Here is a 21,460-nt window from a genome sequence, read left to right as displayed (position 1 = left end):
AGCAATTTCAGGCATCAGTGAGCAGATGAGGATGTATTTTGGGTGTCAGCATTATATTTCCTGTGTCTCGAGATAGTTTGAATTGAATGAACATGACCTGGTGTGGAGTTTTGGGATATGCTAGATAAGCAGTGGTCTGGGAACTGAGGCTGAAGGGAGGACACGTGCCCCAGTGTTTGTCCCACCAGGACTGAGGGTGTCCCGGGAAGTGGGACTTTCAGCACTAAAACCAAGAACATCTCAGGCAAATTGGAACCAATTGAGCGCCCCGGTTCTTTGCTCAGACCTCAACCTCCATGCCAACAGGTCCCTTCCCCACCTCTAAACTCTGAGCCTGCACTCCCAACTGCCTATTATTCCTAAAAGCCCCCTCCATTCCTCCTATGATGAAAATCTCCATGTATTATTTATTATTGTATTATTTTCAGGAGGATGGATCTATCACACTAGAGAGATAATAGCAGTAAAACTCCAGATTCTCGAAGGTAAAATGCTATATACAAACAGTTGAGGTGACCCAACTCCTTATGTTGTATGTAATCACATGTAATATAATACAGCCAGGACAGAGTGAGCATGGAGGGGGATTAAACTATTGAGGGCCTCTCCTGCACCAAACGCTATTGTGGTATAGATACATAGTACCTGTGCTGTAGTATATAGTACCTATAGATATACACATATATTCATATGTCTTTAAATAAAAATAGAATTGATCTGAATTCTGATATTATGGATAGAAAAATGGGAGCTCAGAGAAACGAAGTTATTGGCTCAAGGTCATACGGCTAGTAGAGGTGCCAAGCTGGAACTTAACCCTAGATCTAGTATTTTATCCTTCATCCATTGCAAGTTTAGATACGATCTAAGCAGTGAGGAGTCAAAAGGAGACCACAGAGCTGATCAAGTAGACCAGCAGTGTCCTCTTCCCTTCCCCTCCCACCCTGCTTCTCACATAACAGGAAAAACAACTCTCAATGCTTTTGTTTTTAAAACCACTTAATTGAAGTATGATTGACTATGGTGGTGATTTCATAGGTGTATACTTATCTCCAATCCCAAGTGCTTTTAATGCTGGCTTGTATCTTCCTCCAGATACCTAAATACCATGCTAATGCTATTTTTTTGCATTTTACCTTTAAAGGCTTATACTAAAGACTTCCTTTCATGGAAGGAAGATGTGTCTCTTGGATACCATATTCCCCACCTGACCCCTACACATAGTTTCCTCCTGGCATCCTTACAGAGATACATCATGAGTCTTATTTAGCTCAGTACTTAATATTTAAATCGTTACAACTAAGACACTATTACCCTCAGCTGAGCTATAAAGTGTAGTAGGCTATACCTTTCACTGTGTAATCTTTGTTTTCCCTTGAGTTAATAATTATATTTTTTTCCTAATTTTTTTTGGTTTAGTTTTCAGTGTTCTGATCACTAGCTTATCTGTCTTCTGCGGAAGGTAGGTCTCTCCCCACGTGTTCAATATATTCAAACACATCTATCCTGATAGGATATTCACCTTAGAGAATTTAAACAATCTTCCAGTATTAAAACTTCTAGTATTAAAACATGCAATTAAAATTAAGGCAGGGTGGGCAAAGGCTTGTAGGAATAATGATAAGGTAAAGTCAGAAACACTGTATCAAGTAAAACCAAAGGAGCTGTGAAAGAGTGAGCTCACCCGCTGTCCTCAAACACAGAAATCCTGTCTCTGAACCAGAGCGGTGCTTGCTGTCCCCACTCTGTCCCCCAGCTCTTTGCCCTCTCGCCTCTCCAGGGGGTCACTGATGCCCTTCTATGTGGGGCTCTGCAGTATTGTTAGACACCAAAATCCAAAGAGGAGATGGAATCTGACAATAGCAGTAACAAAAATCAGTGGTTGAATCTGAAAAACACACCTTTCCCTATAGAAAAATACCAGTGTAGCACAATATATGAATATTTGCATATACTACATAAAAATACAATGTGATGTTAATATCAAATTAAATAAAATTTCATACTAAATTATACTTATATATAATATATATATTATTATACTTATTAAAACATAGCTACTTTGACCACTTTGAATTGGATCTGCAGCACAGAGGCTACACATTTCTCTTAATCTGCTTTATAAAGGGCCTTAACATAATTATATTTTAATGCCATTATTTAAAACTTCCATGGTCATCACAAAAGGAAGTAGGGAGTGTCTGAGTCAGAGGCTTTATATTTCAGAGTAATGCAAGGAACTCTTTCAGACTCACCCAACCAGCTGCTAACTTCCTCTATGAAGAGAGTAAGGTAAATATTTCTGAAGCCCACAACTTCAAGTCTGGCCAGACACTTTGAATGAGAGAGAGACAAAGAGGGTGAGAGAGAGGAGAGAGACAAAACAATGGCTGTTTGTACCTGAGGGTCTGAACTCATCATACAATCTCAGAATCATTGCCTACGCCTGCCCTCAGCTTTCTCTCTTAGAGCTCCTCTTAGGGTCCTCTGATGGCTGACTTTCTGTGGTGCATGGGGGGAAGGGCAGCGCCCTGCAGGGGATCAGATGAGCTGAACCTCATATTCCATTCTGAAATAGATAAATAGCATCTGGGGAATTAGGTACAAATCTAGGTTCTATATTCCCAGTGTTCTTATTTTAGGCATTGTAGGTTAGAATTTTTAAATATAGCATGGGAAAAACTCGGCTTTGAGATTAGAATTGAACTTAAAAAAATCATGTAGCATGGTGCTTGTCTGCTTAGGGATTTACCAAAATTTGAAACCAGATTTTAAAAGAAATGGAAAGATTTGAAAATACTTCTGTAGAGGAGTAACTATTGATAGCAATACAATTGACTTCTATGATAAGAATAAAAATTAAGCATGCTTGATAGTAGTTACTCATATTTTCCCCAATATGTACTTAATTTTAAATACAAGATTTTTTTCTTCTTCTTCAGTAATGTACCATGAAATATAGCTACTTTTCCTTGTACAGACAAAATTATCCTGAGATTCGGTAATATTTTTATCAAAGATTTAAGACACATAACTTGTCAATCAGGTATAATACATTTAGGTCCATAAAATGTCATTATAATTTTGTGTTTTTTTATTGTGCTTTGTCCCTAGTTTTTCCTGTGCTTTATGTAAAAATTATTTTTCTTGCCTTTTATTAGACTTCAAAAAAAATTTAGTGACAACATGTATTTTTTTGTTTTGACATAAAAAATGTTGACTATAGGAAGGAAGGGGTAAGAATTTTCTTGGATTAAAATATACCATAAGTAAACAAATAAGCTTTGAGTTCCTGTGGAGTTTTAGACCCTCAAGGTAGATGCTTGGGATTTAAAAAGCTTTAGGAATCTTTGTTAAGTTGTGTTAACTTGAAAATGATAAATACATATCTGTATAATAAACTAAAATATTTGTGTAAAGAATGTAAGAATGCAGTATTTTTTAGTGGGATGAAAAATTAATCTGAAGCCAAGTTCTTTCCGGATTTGGGAAGCATATTTCTGCATTGCTATGTCTGGACAAAGGCATCCTAGGTCCTGGGTCGTATCATACTGATACCTTCTGTGGCTTAACGTAATTTATTTTCCTTTTCCATTTCCTGTAGTTATTTAACTGGGACCCAAATCACTGGATACTTTTGAATGGCTTGTTTGAACTTAATTATTTTAAGTTATTTCTCTTGGTGCTTGTTTATTATTTTCTTTAAAGTTGGGATAAAAAGTAATTATAGGAGAAAGGAAAACCACAGTTTTGGTACTAATGCTAATATTTATTCATCTGTCACTTGACAGAAGCTTGGAAGCATAAAAAAGTAACTCACCCTTAAATATTGTTTATCTATTTGTCAGTGCAATTTAAACTTTATATCAAAAGAGAAGGAAAGAATCTTGCTTTCATTTCTAGAAACTGCAGTGCACCTGCAGAGAGAAAGATAAAAACAATTATGTGAAGTGGAACATACTATTTGGTATTTATTTTCAAAGTGCATAAACACCTCTGTACAGGAATGTTTAAAGATATATGATCTAGTATCATTTATCATTTTAAAAGTCATTGCTTGAGAATTTATATTGGTCTAGGAAAGTCTCAGCTCATTTTTTTTATGTTTATGTGTCTCTTCCATAAAATTTATCTAACTCGTAAAAATGTGTACTCAGTTGCCTCAATGAACAAATTCCTGTGTAGCTTCTCTTCTCTCCAGTACAATGTAGTTTTGTGAAAAGTCATCAGGATGATTGAAAAATTAGAAAATGAACATTTGTAATTATTGCTTCGAACATGATTTAAGAAAAGGTTTTAAAAAACATGAAAGGCCCCCCACCTTGCCTAGGGGTAAAATAGTATGATATGCTTTTTTATTTTTAAAAATTTTTTAGAGATTGGGGCTCCTGGGTGGCTCAATCTGGTAAGTGTCTGCCTATGTCTTAGGTCATGATCCCAGGGTCCTGGAATCAAGTCCTGCATCTGGCTCTCTGCTCAGTGGGGAGCCTGCTTCTCCCTCTGCTGCTCCCCCTGCTTGTATTCTCTTGCTCTCAAATAAATAAATAAATAAAATCTTTAAAAATAAAAAAAATTAAGATTTATTTAACTATTTGAGAGTACATGGACTGGGAGGGGCAGAGGGAGAGGGAGTCCCAAGCAGACTCCATGCTGAGCCTAGGGCTCTGTGCAGGGCTTGATCCCATCACCCTAAGATCACTAACTGAGCTGAAACCAAGATCAGGACATTTAATCCACTGTGTCACCCAGGTGCCCCAGTAAGACATACTTTCGTACAGCATCAAACAGAACTGGGGATTGACCAAATAAAAGTACATTGAAATTTTGTACTTTGGGATATGATACTAACCAAGTAACTTCCACTGTCCACTGTTCCACACAGGCAGGTCCCCAAACAGGGTCATTTTTAAATATTGCAGATCTTAAAGTTTCAATATATATTGAATATATTCTATCAAACATATCAAATAAATAATATAGAATATATTAAAATAATTCCACAATCCTCTATTAAGTATAATTTTCACTATACATATTTGGAAATGATTACTATAATTTTGCTTTTAAAGTTACTTTTTTCTAAGAGTGATTAATTTCATTTACTATGCTTTTCAGCAATCAGTATGAAGTCTTGGAAACTGAAGAGACAGAATCTAGCACACAATTACACTTTAAAATTAAGGAACTTCTTATAAGTTCAAAATTTAATATAAAAAAATCAATGTTTCAATTTAAGTTCTAACTTAAGTATATGCTTCAATATAAATATATTTACTTATATATACACTAATTTCAATTTTGTCATTTTTAAAAATTAAAAAAAATACTTTTCCAATGTAGAATGTGATTTTGAGCCCCTGGAAAGTTTGGGGACCTTAGTTCCTGCCGATATCACTCACTGGCTAAAATTGTCCTGTATCTCTCATCCCGTGTCCTCTCCTTGCTCTGTTTCCTTCTTGCCCTTACAGGAAGGGGTTTCTCCTTCCAATCAAAGCTGCCACTACACGTCCTCTTAGTTTACATGGATTTGATATGAAATCATTCAATTTTATGGATAACCATTAAAAAAACATAGATGTTCTTTCTTGGAGTGAAGAGTGTTTGGAGTGTGAATGATATTTTCACCCTTTATTTCTGGGGGCATAACTGAGGAGTGGGACCTGTAATGAATTGAAAGTAGCTGAATTTGACCTTGCAAAACAGCATCATTTATGGCCTTGTGCCTCAGTGACGTTCTCAGGGGGTGGAATTCCAAAGTGAAGAATACAGTTTCCTCAGGCATACTCTGGAAATGTCCAATTTGTGGTCTTTAAGGAAGAGCAAATTTATTACCATTTAATAAAGAATAATGAATATGGGGGCAGCTTCGAGTCACTGTTTACAATGAATCAGGCATTATGCTAGATTGTTTTTCATTTTTGTTTAAACTCAAGCTTCCATTTGATAAAATAAAAATCAAAAACTAATTTTAATGACATTTGTAACTTTGAAAGGCATTAAGTTTTTGTGACTTCAACAAAATCAACACCATAGCAGTTGTAGGATATTATTTTTTCAAACCCCAAATATCCCTCTTCTTTTGGCATTCTTCCTTTTCTATACCATGCCCTCATCCTGCTCCCCAGAGCTTGGACATCATGCCATCCTTTAACAACTGTAGGGCGGAAGCAGACTTTTTTTTTTTTTTTTTTTTGGATCTTGTAAATTGATCATATTATTGAATAAGAGGTAATTTAGGAGCCGAGAGAAGTTAAGACTTAACCCAGGTCATACAACTTTTAGCAACAAGTTTGGGTTTAAGACTAGGTCTCTTAAGGGTCCGTGAGTCTTGGAACCCACCACACATTAGGCATAATGTCACAGAGTATTCAAGGAGAATAATTTGGAGGACCCATGGGAATTCATTTAGTTTCTGACAACTCCAACTGTGGCACTGGAATCAGTTTAGTATTGTGGAAAAATTCTGCAAAGAAATACCAAAGTAGACTTCTGAAAAATGCCATGCAGTAGTGGTAACCCTCTATATTTCAGAAACAACATTATCAAGAATTTGAAGACAATCTCATTTTCATCCTGGATTCTAAATTTGCTATTATACCTCAGGTTCTCCAGTAAGAGATAGATCTCTGTGTTGGAAAGTCATGTGCATGTTTGTGATACATAATATGGTTAATCACACTTCCATTCCAAAAAAATTAGAAAGTGGTGTGAAAATAATAACTATAGGATCAAGGATGCATAATGGACAGTCCTGAGAAGAGTTAGGATGCATGATTAAACACATGCATTAAACACATGCATGTATGGCGACTCTTCTAGAGAGAAGGAGTAAGGAAATTATGTGTTAAATCTCTAAATGTTAATGTTTTTTAAAATTACAGATTGAAAAGGCACGGACTATAGTCCCTTTAAGAGACCATTTAATGCTGTACTCTTTGTTTTACTGCGAAGAGCGCTTTTGCTCTGTTTCAGCTTAGAAAATGGGGGTGATTTGATGAAAGGTAGACGTCGGAAATGTGTCTGCTTAGGAGTTGAAAGCAACTCAGAGGCCACTGATGATAGCAAAGTCACGTTAAGGAGAAGTGGGAATATGAGTGTGAGAGCATAGGCAGAAACACAGAAACGCTGCACCAAAGAATATCAGTTTAAAAAAAGTGAGCGTATCATGACGTTGTTGGCACAACAGAGTTTTAGAGTGTTGTTAACAAGGATACAGGGCCAAAGGAAATTTTTCTTTTTGTTCTAAGTTATTTGATGGTTATATCCAAGATGGAAGAAATGAAGCTTCAAATTCAAAAATCAAAGACTAGAAAAATCATCATATACCCCCAAAACGTACTTGGCACTCATTCCATTTCTCTTTGTCCTCTAGGCAGCGCTCCATTCCACAATGGCCTCCCTTGCTGCTGCAAATGCAGAGTTTTGTTTCAATCTGTTCAGAGAGATGGATAACAATCAAGGAAGTGAAAATGTGTTCTTCTCTTCTCTGAGCATCTTCACTGCCCTGGCCCTGGTCCGTTTGGGTGCACGAGGTGACTGTGTCTCTCAGATTGATAAGGTCAGTCTCAGTTGTGCCACCACCCATGGTTTCTGCCATTCATCAGTTAGGGCAAATTGTTTCCTATAAGAGCACATTCTACTGCAATGGTACCATGTAAATGAAGATATCTCAGTGAGTCCCTCTCTGGGTGTGAAGAACCCACACTGCTTGTAGCACTTGTCTTTGAGATGGGAGACAACAGGAATATTCTCAGAACCACTGCTTTAATGCTTTTCTTTAGTACAGTGCTTCTCAAAATGCATTTCCTAGACCAGCAGCATTACCATCACCTGGAGAACTTGTTAGAAATGCGAATGGTTGGGCCCCACCTGAGACTTACTGAATCAGAAACCATGGGGGATGGAACCCAGCAATCTGTGGTTTAATAAACTCTCCAGGTGTGCACTAAAGCTTGGGAACCACAGCCTGAGTAGATGTAGATGAGAAAGGAGGGCAACAAGAAGATACTAGTGAAGTCCCACTTTATTTTTATTTATTTATTTTTTGAAGATTTTGTTTATTTATTTGACAGAGAGAGACACAGCAAGAGAGGGAACCCAAGCAGAGGGAGTGGGAGAGGGAGAAGCAGGCTTCCTATCAAGCAGGGAGCCCGATGCAGGGCTCGATCCCAGGACCCTAGGATCGTGACCTGAGCCCAAGGCAGATGCTTAATGACAGAGCCACCCAGGTGCCCCTGAAGTCCCACTTTAAACACAAGTGACATGGGCACCATGACATAATAGTATATTCCAGATAATAGTAACCTACTGAATGGTATCTCATTGTCACCAACATGTGTAGAAAGTGCTTTTTAACTCACCCTTGTATACTACCCTGAGCCAGGCTGTGCAGGGAAGTGACACAGTCACAGAACTGTAGTAGCTCAGTAGCAGGGGAGATCCCAGGTGTAGGCTGCCTGTGGAGGTCTTTGTTATCACTTTCTGCCTCCTGGTTTTCCCCATTATTTTAGTTTATAAATGAGAGCTAGAGGAAGACTGTCTGTGTTGTAACCCATCACAACTAAGCAGTTGTTGAAGATTGTTTGCTCAGATAATCTAAGCTAGGACAATTCATTTCTCATTCTGGGTAGCTCAGTGAATATTTGTTGCTAAGGAATAGCCAGAGTCTCAGGACACCATTTTCCCAAGAGCTGGAGTCATTCGCAACCACAGTGCATTGAACACTTTTAATGAGATGATAACAGCTGACTGCTGGAAGTTTCATCAGCGTACAGCTCTGGGATAAGCTCTAAGGGTATCTTATTGGCTGCTCCCAGTAGCTCCGGAGTAGGCATCACCACCCTGATTTTTGTGTTCCTGTGCCATCTTAGTAAGTGTCAGCACTATGATTCAAACTCAGGGTGATCTTCTAAATCAGGGTTTCTAAATCTCAGCCCCACCGACATTTTAAGCCAGATAATTCTTTGTCATGAAGAGGCTTTGGTGTGCATTGTAGAAGGTTTAGCGGTATCCCTGGCCTTTTCCCACTGGATACCATTACTGTACCTCTGTCCAGTCATGACAATCAAAAATGTCCCCAGATAGTGCCAGATATCGCCCAGGAAGCAGAGTCAACCCACAGTTGAGAACAATTTGGCTTAAAACCACCAAACTGAAATGCAGCCCAAAGTACATTATTGCAAAGCCCAATTTATTTTAGAGTTAGTATAAAATATAAAGCCTTTGGAGAGAAAAAAAAAAAAACAACTTAGTAACCAGTAAAAATGTATTCATTCATTGGTGTAAGTACATAATGTTTTAGAACCAAGTAAAGCAATGTGGTGTCATGGAAACAAAACACTGGTCTGGGAGTTAGAAAATCAGATCCAGGGGTGCCTGGGTGGCTCAGTGGTTTAGGCCTTTGCCTTTGGCTCAGGTCATGATCTCAGGATCCTGGGATTGAGCCCTACATCAGGTTCTCTGCTCAGCAGGGAGCCTGCTTACCCCCTCTCTCTCTGCCTGCCTCTATGCCTACTTTTGATCTCTCTCTCTGTGTCAAATAAATATATAATATCTTTAAAAAAAAAGAAAATCAGATCCAAATTCTGATTTGGAAAAATTAGTTCATCCATGTGGGCCTCAGTATCCTCACCTATAAACTATGGGGGTTGGTTTGGGGGGAACCTCTTAATGAGTACCTCAAAATTTGTTCCTGTTCCATATGTTAGACAAAGATGTGTAGGCTCCACACCTATGACAAAACCCCATGCCTTTAACACAACAGAAGGCACAGTTACTTGTTATTGTATGATTTCAGGTTAGGAACATTCCTGGGCTATTGCCTGATTCATTTCCCAAGGTCTCCTTGTGGCCCAACAGCCTGATGGACAAGGGTCAACCGCTCATGGAAGCAGGTCACAGTGAATTCAGAGAGCCTATCTTACTGGGGTCTGCTCTTCCGTCACCACTGGAATCAGTGCCTTTCCTGAGTTACTTTTTATACCTCTTGCTATTGTAACCTCCTATAAGAAACATGGAAAAGGGAAAAATGCAACTGTAGACACAGAAACATTGATATAATTCACTGGTACAAAATTTAGTCATCTGCAGTAAACGCCTTGGAAGTTAATTGTTAAGCCTCCTCCGCCAGTCCCCAAACTCTGTCCCAGATAGTTTCTCCTTGCAATACCTGACACCTGACACTGTGGGTCACGTATGTATATTTTTAGAGAAATCAAGCCTCGGTCACTTTAGTTGTAATTTATGGCATCCTCCATCCTTCTCTCTTAAGCCTTGCCATGGACCAGTGTTCGTTCTTGTTTTCAATGCTAAGATGGTCACAGTTGGGCCAATAGAAATCTCTTTAAACTTGTCATTTTAAACAATCCTTTCAGAGGATTCTAAATCTTTGCTAACTGACAACACGATGTTCTGGGTCTGTCCTGAATTTTCTCGGCTCAAGATAGGTCAGTTCTCTCTGAAAAACAATCTGAGGATTTTGAAGGGGTGGGGGTGGGGGGTTCGGGGAACCAGGTGGTGGGTATTGGAGAGGGCACGGATTGCATGGAGCACTGGGTGTGGCGCAAAAAGCAATGAATACTGTTACGCTGAAAAAAAAAATTAACACAAAAAATACATAAATAAATAAATAAATATAGGTCAGGTCTCCCACTCTCAGTGAAACCCTGGTTCCACTACTGGACAATAGCATTGAAATGCAGAATATACATAGATTTTATATACATATGTATAAAATATATAAAATATATGTATTTTATATATACATAATATATAATATATAATATATACATATTTTATATATACATAATATATAAAATATAATTTAACATAATGGTTTTTATTTTATTTTAATTTTTTTATTTAAAGTTACCTTATTTATTTTTTTAGGACTGAAACACTTGGAAAATGTCACAGCCTTGAAACACCAAACATAGGCACATAGTTTACATTATCATTTCAAGTAATAAGCTGGTAAAAAGAGAACAAGGTCCTTATCAAAATGATAAGGTGTTCAAGCAAGGGCAGGAACACAGCTTGCTACAAAGGCCCTTAGGCCAAAGTGGTATTTGGTGGTGGTGGTGGTGGCCGTGGGGAAGTTGCTACTCTTTGTTTTAAAGGATTCATAGCTCAGCCCTGAGTTGCTTAAGTTTTCTCCTTTGACCTTTGTTGCCCAGGGATTATCTCAATAGGGCTGTGTTATTTCGGGGGTAAATAAGCAAGACTGACTTTAGGCTCTCATTCCATCTTATTCTATACAAACAGATGTTTTCCAAATCTAGTACTTAACAACTGTCTTAATTAAGAAGGCAGCAATTCATCCTTCAATGTTCATTCCTGGATACTTGTATTTGGTGCAACTGAAGCCCCTTTTCCCTTTGAGGGAGAAATGCCCGCTGTCACTGTAAGGCTGTCCTGTGCCTCTGCTTCCGAGAGCCTCAGGGCCAATGGTGGCAGCTAGTGAGTGGGAAGGGCTGCTTCCCACACCCATGAGGCATTACCTCCCATGTGTCTGCAGGAACATCCTCCTGGTTGGAAGATGTAATGTGTTTTCCAAGAAATGCATATCCACATCTTCTGGGCCAGAAACTGATAGCCACAAGGAAGTATTCAAAGTTCTTATCCAAACCACCTCTCCCAACTCCACAGCTTAAAAACCAGGCTCTTGCATATAAAACAAAACCAAGCAAAACAAAGATCCAGAAACCTTTTTTTTTTCTCTTCTAAATTAGTGACCTCATGGATTTTGTTTTATAGTTTACGGAAAATGATTTGGTGATCCTTCCGGTCAACAGGAGTTTGGCAATGAACAGAAACACTCCTGCTCACACTGATACAGTGCTTTTTCAAATGTATTTTTCTTTTCTTTGAGCTACCTACTCTTCTCTTTCTCTCACATAGCATTTCATTGAAATAAAGTATGTCATTATTTTTTTTATCTTTAATCATGTCTTTATATTACAGTGTTATTTAGAAGATATACAAATATGAATTTTCTTTTTTTTTTTTTAAGATTTTGTTTATTTATTTGAGAGAGAGAGAGACAGAGTGAGAGAGAGCATTAGAGGAGAGGTCAGAGGGAGCGGCAGACTCCCCATGGAGCTGGGAACTCGGTGCGGGACTTGATCCCAGGTCTCCCGGATCAGGACCTGAGCTGAAGGCAGTTGCCCAACCACCCAGGCACCCAAATAAGAATTTTCTTTAAAATAAGTGGGTTTTACCAAAAACATTTCAAAAAATAATCATTTTAATATGTTACTTATTCTACCACTTTTGTGAGAAAACATAATAGTTTTATAATTGGTCATGAATACACAGGTGGAAGGCCACCAGGATGCAGCGATTCAAAATCTTTTTTTTTTTTTAAACTTCCGTCCGAAGATCCTAAAATTTTTAAAATTGTGACGGCCCATGATTTTCCTTGTTTGCCATTATCTAAATATGTTATCAGTTATGAACAAGAAAAAGAAATTCTGACTTTCCTTCATAGGGTCAGTCAGGGGATACGAGAGCACAGGACTGCCGGCATTTTGGATTGTGATGACTATGCCCTTTGATATTTTATTTAATACCTGTTACATTTGAATATTTACTGGTATCACTATTCACCTTTAGTCATTGTAGTTTTATTGTTGAATGTGTAATATCTTAGAATTTTTGAAAATATAAAAAATATATGTATCACCTCAATATTGTACCAGCCCAGTTTACTAAAAGCCAATTAGGAATGTCAGAAGAGACAACTAGATTATTATCAAAATAGAGTAAAATTATAAATGATCAAAGAATAAAATATTTTTACTCGTTAAAGCTTTTTTCAAAAAGTTAACAAGAACGACTTCTGGGGATTCATATAATTTTTTTTTAATTTATTTTTTATTTTCAGTATAACAGTATTCATTATTTTTTCACCACACTCAGTGCTCCATGCAATTTGTGCTCTCTATAATACCCACCACCTGGTACCTCAACCTCCCACCCCCCGCCAATTCAAACCCCTCAGATTGTTTTTTGGAGTCCATAGTCTCTCATGGTTCACCTTCCCTTCCAATTTCCCCCAACTCCCTTCTCCTCTCTAATGGCCATCTGTACCCCAATGTTTATAGCAGCAATGGCCACGGTCGCCAAACTGTGGAAAGAACCAAGATGCCCTTCAACGGACGAATGGATAGGAAGATGGGATCCATATACACTATGGAGTATTATGCCTCCATCAGAAAGGATGAATACCCAACTTTTGTAGCAACATGGATGGGACTGGAAGAGATTATGCTGAGTGAAATAAGTCAAGCAGAGAGATTCATTCAAGTCAATTTTTATAATATTTCCTTGGTTCCACAAGAATTAGTTCAGAAAAGACATTAGCATTTTTGAGTCCTGACACTGTCCCATGATATTTTATGTTTCTGGTACCTCCATATATTCCCAAATACCAGTCTATCCAATGCCAAGGCAAAATGAGAAAGGAACCTGATATGTTTCATATTCCACAGTGGCATCGAACCTGGGGGACAGGATGACATCTGGGGCATGAAGCATGGTGCCTCCATGCCTGCAGAGACCCCACCAGTGAATTTTAAATAGACTACTAATTTGTATATCAAGTTTGCCTTGTTGCCTTTGCCTTATCTCTTACTCCATCTCATGTTAATTATTATTTCAAATTAAGAGGATGTAGAAATTAAGGTAGGTTCCAATTCTCTGTGACCTATTAAGACTAATAATGACACTCATTGCCTTCATAGGTTTTCATCTATCTTATGTAGTTCTTCCATTTCATCCTAGCCAATAAGATGGTGCTATTGATTAGGGGTCCAAAGTCTTAAAGTCTTGAAGTTGAAAGCCTCCACAGACACACAAATATTAACATTGACCTAATTAGATTCCCATCCATAATTTCTTTACCCAGTGTCAGAGTGGTCCTTTACCTCTTCTCCCTACTTCTACCTCCCACCAGGGATATGGTTCAAATATAGCACACATGACCTCCCCCTCTTTTTTAAAGATTTTATTTATTCATTTGAGAGACAGAAAGACAGAGAGACCACAAGCAGGGGGAGCAGCAGAGGGAGAGGGAGAGGGAGAAACAGACTCCATGCTGAGCATATGACCTGGGACTCCATCCAGGACACTGGGATCATAACCCGAGCCAAGGGCAGACTCTTAACTCTTCGGGCCATGCAGGCGCCCCCGCATATGACCCCTTAAAGAAAACTTACATCTCTTTACAGAAAATCTTATCTGTCTCTGTCAGTGCGCATTCATTTTGCTCCAGATGGCTGCATAAATGATTATCACTGCTTAGCACCCTTATCACTTCCTTGTAGAGAAGCCGTTTTGTGTTTCAGATCCCATGGCCATAAGGGCCTGGGGAAATTAAAAGTGCAATAGATAATAGATAAAGTGCAATAGAAAATTAAAGCTTGGGCAGAATAGCAATAGTAGAATAATGGGATTATGAGAGCCACACTGGAAAAGGAAAAGCCTAAAACTACTTAATTTCAAATAATTGTAGGACCTTTTTTGTTTTATTTTGTTTTCACATCTCTCAAGTCCCAATTTTGCTTCATTTAGGATTTCTTAGATATCCAGTACCTTTGTCTCTCTTTTATATCTTCGTGCCTGCATCATTAGCCTTAATCTTGCCTGCCATGTGGGCAAATAAAATTGCTCATTTGATACTTTTTAAATCCTTGTCAGGTTTAATCAGTGAATAATTGTTCAATTGCTCCGTGAGAGTGAGCAAACCAAAATGATTCGTAGACACAATTCATTTTGTAGCCATCGATTTATTCACTCTGCCAGCTGCTGGGTGCTTTCCCCAATGCATGACCTGTGTTCTGTCAGTAGCTCATAGTCATGACCTGTGTTCTAACCAAGTCAATAGCTACCTATTTTCTGCTCTGAAGCACACATGCAAGCACAACCACTAACAATGAGTCCCTTCCTTCCTTTATTTTGTGGGGTCCCTTCCCCTCGAGTAGGACCTGCTAACTGATTTCCTTACTCCCTGTTTGCAGATGCTTCACTTCAACACAGCCTCGGGATGGGGAAGCTCTTCTCAGGCTCAGGTAAAGACAACACGTTCTTTCAGGGAAAGAGATTGTGAGACTGACTTTAGAGAAATCACTATGGCACTGATGTATTTAATTATGCTTACCATCTTTCCAAGCAAGGGAATGTGTCTCACTCAGATTTCCATCTTGTGACATCTCAAGGACAATTTTTGGTAATTTACTTGTTAATTATTAACTTACCAATATTTTACTTCTGTGTTGGCCAGATTTTGGCAAGATAGTTTGGAAATAAATGTTTTGCTTTTATCCTTTGATATTCACAGCCAACTTATATTGGTAAAATGAATTATTTAGTATACATGCAAGGCAAATTCATTATCTGCTGTTAATAATTTTATTCTTAAGTTAATTATTTTATATGTGCTGCCGAAGTGAGCACTCAAGTTAACTATTTTAGTAAAATTTGTAATTAACTTTGATCACAGGTACTATTTGAGAAAGGGCAAGAAATTGTAAATAGAGGTGGTGTAGCTGAATTTACAAACATCATTATTTTTCAGTTCTTTCATGGTATAATATACATATTTTATGTTATGTGTAAATAAGAGTGTGGATATATTTGCAGTCCTGTAACACATTTTTATATATCTTTTTAATAACAGCCAGGACTTCAGTCTCAACTGAAAAGAGTTCTCTCTGATATAAACACATCCCATAGGGATTACGAACTCCACATCGCCAATGGTCTTTTTGCAGAAAAAGTGTTTGACTTTCATAAGGTAAGTGTGGCCTTCCCTGTCACAGGTTATTTCCACTCTGGACCCCAGTTCAACCCATCATCTGCAAAAGGCTTTTGTCTTTCTACAGAACGATACAGTGGTGATTTTTTTTTCTTATAGCTGCTAATTATGTTCCCAGACATCTTTGAAATTTCATCTCTCCTGTTTCTAGAGTACAGCATTACTGGAGCTGAGCACTCCCCATATTCAGGGTCCCCAGACTGAGAGGCTCCAAAACAGGAGACTATGTCCTCTGGCAGTGATGGGAAGGGAGGAGCAGGCAGCCCACTTAGGGTCGGTGGGCAGCAGAGAAAAAAGTCTACCCACTTTTCTTCTGAGCTTTGTGTCTCCTGGGATCCTTGTGGATCCCCAGGGCTGAGTCCACCTCCTCTGTTTCAGCCACGCCCTTTCACCCCTCCTGTCAACAGTGACTTTGCCATGGGATCACTGACGGCGGCGAGTGTCCTGGTAGGGGACATGGGCGGATACAGCCAGCTGCTGGCGGAGGAGCGGCTCAGGCTGGTCCAAAGGCAGGGTCTGGCTCGCGTGAGGTCAGCGGGTGAAGTTTCCACGTTACTGGGTGGTTTCTGTGCTTTCATTTCACTCACCGTGGCTTTCTGCTCACGCAAAGACCAGGGAGACCCAGACTGAACCCTATAGGCCCCCCGGGCTTCTCGCAGGCGCCACGCGTGCGTTACAGCCACTGTCGCAGTGACAGCCAGAAGCTGGTTAGCGCTGTTCAGAGCTGCAGTGGCCATGGTTTTCAGGGCGTGTTTGTGCTCCCTGTGATTCTCCACTCGTCAGACGACCATAAAGCTCTGCTTCCGTGACATCTCTGGGCTGATCTCCACTTGTGTCTGTGCCAGTGTCTGTGTTCCACCCAACCTTTATTGTCTCCTGTCTGTCACCCACACAGATCTTTGTCCCTTCCTACACCGCGCCCAAGCCCTTCGGCAGCCTGCCAGGTATGAAGCACTAGGCCACTTTGTGTTTTAATCTTTCCAGAAGAATCCTACACAAGCTTTCCAGGGCCGCCTTGTATGTTCAACTCCACATTTCGTGTCTCTTTTCCCACACGTACTGCGGACTCCCTGAGGGACTGCTAACCCTTTTAACCTGGAAGTTGATGTGTCTGTCATGTTACTATTTATAGCACATTTCCATGTTCCTTTATCTGGGACTCACTGTATGCACCCAGCCTAGGAAAGGTGCGATCCAATCACCAGCATGGAAAATAGACGCTGCCATTGTTTTTCCTCCCAGACATTTACAAACACAGCTATTCTAAAAACTACTTTTGATTAAAAGCATGACTTGCCTTTCAGTTGTCAGTGCAGTACAAAGATAGATCGTCTCCAAATTTTCTACATTTTGTTGTGTAACAGTATTTTACTCATATTTGAATATGAAGGAGTCTATTTGAATTGAAGAAGATAATAATAATGCATACATTTTCTTTACAAAATGTATGGAGAAGACCCAGCTGCCATCTCTGATACTTTTCTCCACTCTCCTCCCTGAATCTGTGCTAAATCTGTCTTGGTCAGACCTCTGTGAAGGTCATTCCCTATTGCCCCAAGCTCTGCCACCATTGAGGGTGACTTCAGTGTCCCTGTAACAGCCAGCTGTGAGCTCAGTTTCCCTCCTTACAGTCTCCTGACCCTCTCTCCCTATGCCATTACAGTAACAAATGCCCAAGCCCCACCCTGAAACTCATCAACACCCAGAACTGTTCCACTCCAATCTACAAGTGGAGTTGCCCTGTCAGTGGCCACATCATTTCATGCTTCTCATTCTCTCATTATTTCAGTCCCGCTCTACCTGTTCTTCAACTGCATCGAGTTATGCAACTTTTCCATCTCTAATCATCTCTCAACATATGAGCTCTCTCTCTCCCCCAACATAGCCCCACCCGGATCAGTCCCTTGACTTCCCTCAGCAGCTGTGCCTCGGCCCCTAGGTGACACTTGTGCCAAGCCTCGGTGTGTGCGGTCACCACCAGGACACCACGGGCTCCTAGCCCTGCTAGGTGTCCTCCATGCTGCCCAGCAGTCAGCTGGGCGCTCACAGTAATTTCCCTTATTCCTCACACCAGTTTCTGAAAGCTCTTCTCTTCTCTCCATTTCCCAGCAACCCCTTATGGCCACCATCAGTTTCAACTAGGTTTATACCAGGAGCTCTAATCTCTGCTTCCTTAGATTTGTTTAGTTGGTCCTGGAGCAGGAAAAGGGCCCAGTGCTGTGGGAGCTCAGGTAAGGACTAGAAGCCATGGGAGTTGGTGGAAATGGCCCTGGGTTTTCTTTAGTGCACATCCCGCTTCCCCTGGTTATCAGAATCCCAGCAGTAACAGAGTGACACCACTGCCTTTGGGTGGGGTGGGTGGGTGGATGTCTGGGTCATCTGGGATAACCTGAGACCTCAGGGTAACACCTCTGTTCTCCTCAGAACTGCTGCTCTGGGTTCCTGAGGTGACTGCCTGCACGCCTACTGCTCTCCGCCTACCCAAAACCCAACACTGGGACTTAGCTCCTAAATTTTATAGCCATTTGTGTGTTCACCTCAAAAATAGAATTCCCATACTACACAAGCACTTTAAGCTTTTAAGCTTCTTCTTCTCTCTCTCTCTCTCTCTCTTTTTTTTTTTTAAATAGGAACTTACTTTAATACTGAAATGGAAATACATGTTGTAATATACATAGGATGAGTATTTTAGCTCTGGATAGACCATTTGATATTCTTAAAATTAATGGAAGAATTCTTAAGAGACAAAACAATGGTGTCTCTTTATTAAAGGTGAATACATCATATAAGTTCTTGGAACAAATTGTATCTAGAGAAAAAAAATAGAATTGAGTTGTCTTATATTCCAGCTTCTCTTCTATAGGTAGAAACAAATCTGCCTCAGAATAATGCACTTTCTTTTTTTTTTTTTTTTAATTTCTTTTCAGTGTCCCAGAATTCATTGTTTAATCAACACACCCAGTGCTCCATGCAATATGTGCCCTCCTTAAGACCCACCACCACCAGGCTCACCTCTCCCCCTACCCCCCTCCCTTCCCAAACCTTCAGTTTGTTTCTCCGAGTCCACAGTCTCTCGTGGTTCATCTCACCCTCCAATTTCCCCCAACTCACTTCTCACGCCCATCTCCCAATGTCCTCTGTGTTATTCCTTATGCTCCACAAGTAAGTGAAACCATATGATAATTGACTCTCTCTGCTTGACTTATTTCACTCAGCATAATCTCTTCCTGTCCCATCCATGTTGCTACAAAAGTTGGGTATTCATCCTTTCTGATGGAGGCATAATACTCCATAGTGTATATGGACCATATCTTCTTTATTCATTCTTCTGTTGAAGGGCATCTTGGTTCTTTCCATAGTTTGGCGACTGTGGCCATTGCTGCTATGAACATTGGAGTACAGATGGCCCTTCTTTTCACGACATCTGTATCTTTGGGGTAAATACCCAGTAGTGCAATCGGAGGATCATAGGGAAGCTCTATTGTTAATTTCTTAAGGAATCTCCACACTGTTCTCCAAAGTGGTGGCACCAACTTGCATTCCCACCAACGGTGTAAGAGTGCAAGAGGGTTCCCCTTTCTCCACATCCTCTCCAACACATGTTGTTTACTGTCTTGTTTATTTTGACCATTCTAATTGGTGTAAGGGGATATCTCAATGTGGTTTTGATTTGAATCTCCCTGATGGCCAATGATGTTGAATATTTTTTCATGTGTCTGTTAGCCATTTGTATATCTTCTTTGGAGAAGTGTCTGTCTTCTGCCCATTTTTTGATGTGATTATCTGTTTTTTGTGTGTTGAGTTTGAGGAGTTCTTTATAGATCTTGGATATCAGCCCTTTGTAGTGTCATTTGCGAATATCTTCTCCCATTCCATGGGTTGCCTCTTTGTTTTGTTGACTGTTTCCTTTGCTGTGCAGCTTTTGATCTTGATGAAGTCCCAAAAGTTCATTTTCGCTTTTGTTTCCTTTGCCTTTGGAGACATATCTTGAAAGAAGTTGCTGTGGCCAATGTCAAAGAGGTTGCTACTTATGTTCTCCTTTAGGATCTGATGGATTCCTGCCTCATGTTGAGGTCTTTTATCCATTTTGAGTTTATCTTTGTGTATAGTTTAAGAGAATGGTCAAGTTTCATTCTTCTACACATAGCTGTCCAATTTTCCCAGCACAATTTATTGAAGAGATTGTCTTTTTTCCACTGTATTTTTTTTCCTACTTTGTCGAAGATTATTTGACCATCAAGTTGAGGGTCCATATCTGGGCTCTCTACTCTGTTTCACTGATCTTGTGTCGGTACCATGCTGTGTTGGTGATCACAGCTTTGTAGTAAAGCTTGAAATCAGGCAATGTGATGCCCTCAGTATTGTTTTTCTTTTTCAACATATCCTTAGCAATTCGGGGTCTCTTCTGGTTTCATACAAATTTTAGGATTGTTTGCTCTAGCTCTTTGAAAAATGCCAGTGGAATTTTGATCAGGATGGCACTGAAAGTATAGATTTGCTCTAGGCAGTGTAGACATTTTAACACTGTCATTTTCCTATTTAAGCAATAAATTCCCATCTCCACTTGTCTTCTACTTGACAAAGAAAATAGGCAATCAGAGCAGATCCATACCCCAAATAACACCCTGCTCCCTTTCCCCTTTTCCTTCAATATCGGGGGAACACTTTGCTTAATGGATAAGTCCTCCATTTCTCCTTGCCACCTCACCCCCTCCCTTGCCCCCAGTTTCTTGGTGCTGTTTCTGTATTTTTCATGAACTTCTGTCACTCTGTTTTCTTCTTCTTCATCACATATAAATGTGCTCCAGATACACATCTTCTCAATTTTTCTCTCCTTTTTTAAAAAGTTACCCCATGATTCTCTTTCCATTTCTGTGTTTCTCACTCTGACAGTCTAAACTTGAAAAATATTATTTGAGGGATGATATGTACAGGCAGAATCCATTTTTTTCACCCTCTCTCACTGCTCCATCTATTGCAAACTAGCTTCTACCTTCCACATTCTCCTGAAGCTCCTCTTACCAAGGTGACTATTGGCTTCCAGTGGACACCAAGCTATGGGCACTTTGCAGTCTGGGTCTTACCTGCCTCTTTAGTATTCAATGCTATTGGAGATCCCTGGAACTTTCTCCTCTCATGGTTTCTATGGCATTGATTTTTCCTGGTTTTCTACCTTCTCTTCATTTCACTTTCCTTTGTTTATCTTTATTCATTTATTCATCTCTGAAATACTGTTGCTCTTTAGGGTTCTGCCCTCTGGCCTCTTCTAAGAAGAGATGATTGACTTAGAAAGTTTAACTTGATGTTGTCCTCTGTACCTCCACAGATCATTCATTCCTCGCCCTCAATGTCATGCTCATCTCTCTGCCTGCCTACTGCCAGTCTTCACGTGGGCATTTATAGGTTCTTCAACACAGCATCTCTCTTATCCCCACATATTCTCTTTCGTCTGGGTTCTCTTTCAGTGAATGACCTACTAGGTATTTTGATCAACTTTGACATTTCCTTTCCCTGGAGCTTCACTGTTGATCAGTGAAGAAGCGTTAATTGATTTTCCTTCTACTTTCAAAAAAAAGTTATTTGAAATAAATTCAAGCTCACATAGAAGTTCCAAGTATTATAGAAAGAACACTTTCCTCCTGAAGC

At 39.6% G+C, this 21,460-nt stretch overlaps 1 protein-coding gene across 1 annotated transcript in view; it reads left to right on the top strand.

Moving 5' to 3' along the window:
- Positions 1 to 2,238: 2,238 nt before the first annotated feature.
- Positions 2,239 to 21,460, top strand: part of SERPINB7 (serpin family B member 7) — a 31,154-nt gene continuing 11,932 nt past the window's right edge. The window contains exons 1-4 of the mRNA XM_044240968.1: positions 2,239 to 2,292; positions 7,373 to 7,558; positions 15,018 to 15,068; positions 15,677 to 15,793. Of these exons, the coding sequence (XP_044096903.1) occupies positions 7,391 to 7,558; positions 15,018 to 15,068; positions 15,677 to 15,793 (336 nt within the window). The 5' untranslated portion in view covers positions 2,239 to 2,292; positions 7,373 to 7,390. The remainder of the gene's footprint in view (positions 2,293 to 7,372; positions 7,559 to 15,017; positions 15,069 to 15,676; positions 15,794 to 21,460) is intronic.

The sequence above is a fragment of the Neovison vison genome, chromosome 3, assembly GCF_020171115.1.
Source record: "Neovison vison isolate M4711 chromosome 3, ASM_NN_V1, whole genome shotgun sequence".
Taxonomy (NCBI): Eukaryota; Metazoa; Chordata; class Mammalia; order Carnivora; family Mustelidae; genus Neogale; species Neogale vison.
This window is presented reverse-complemented; position numbering and strand designations above follow the sequence as displayed.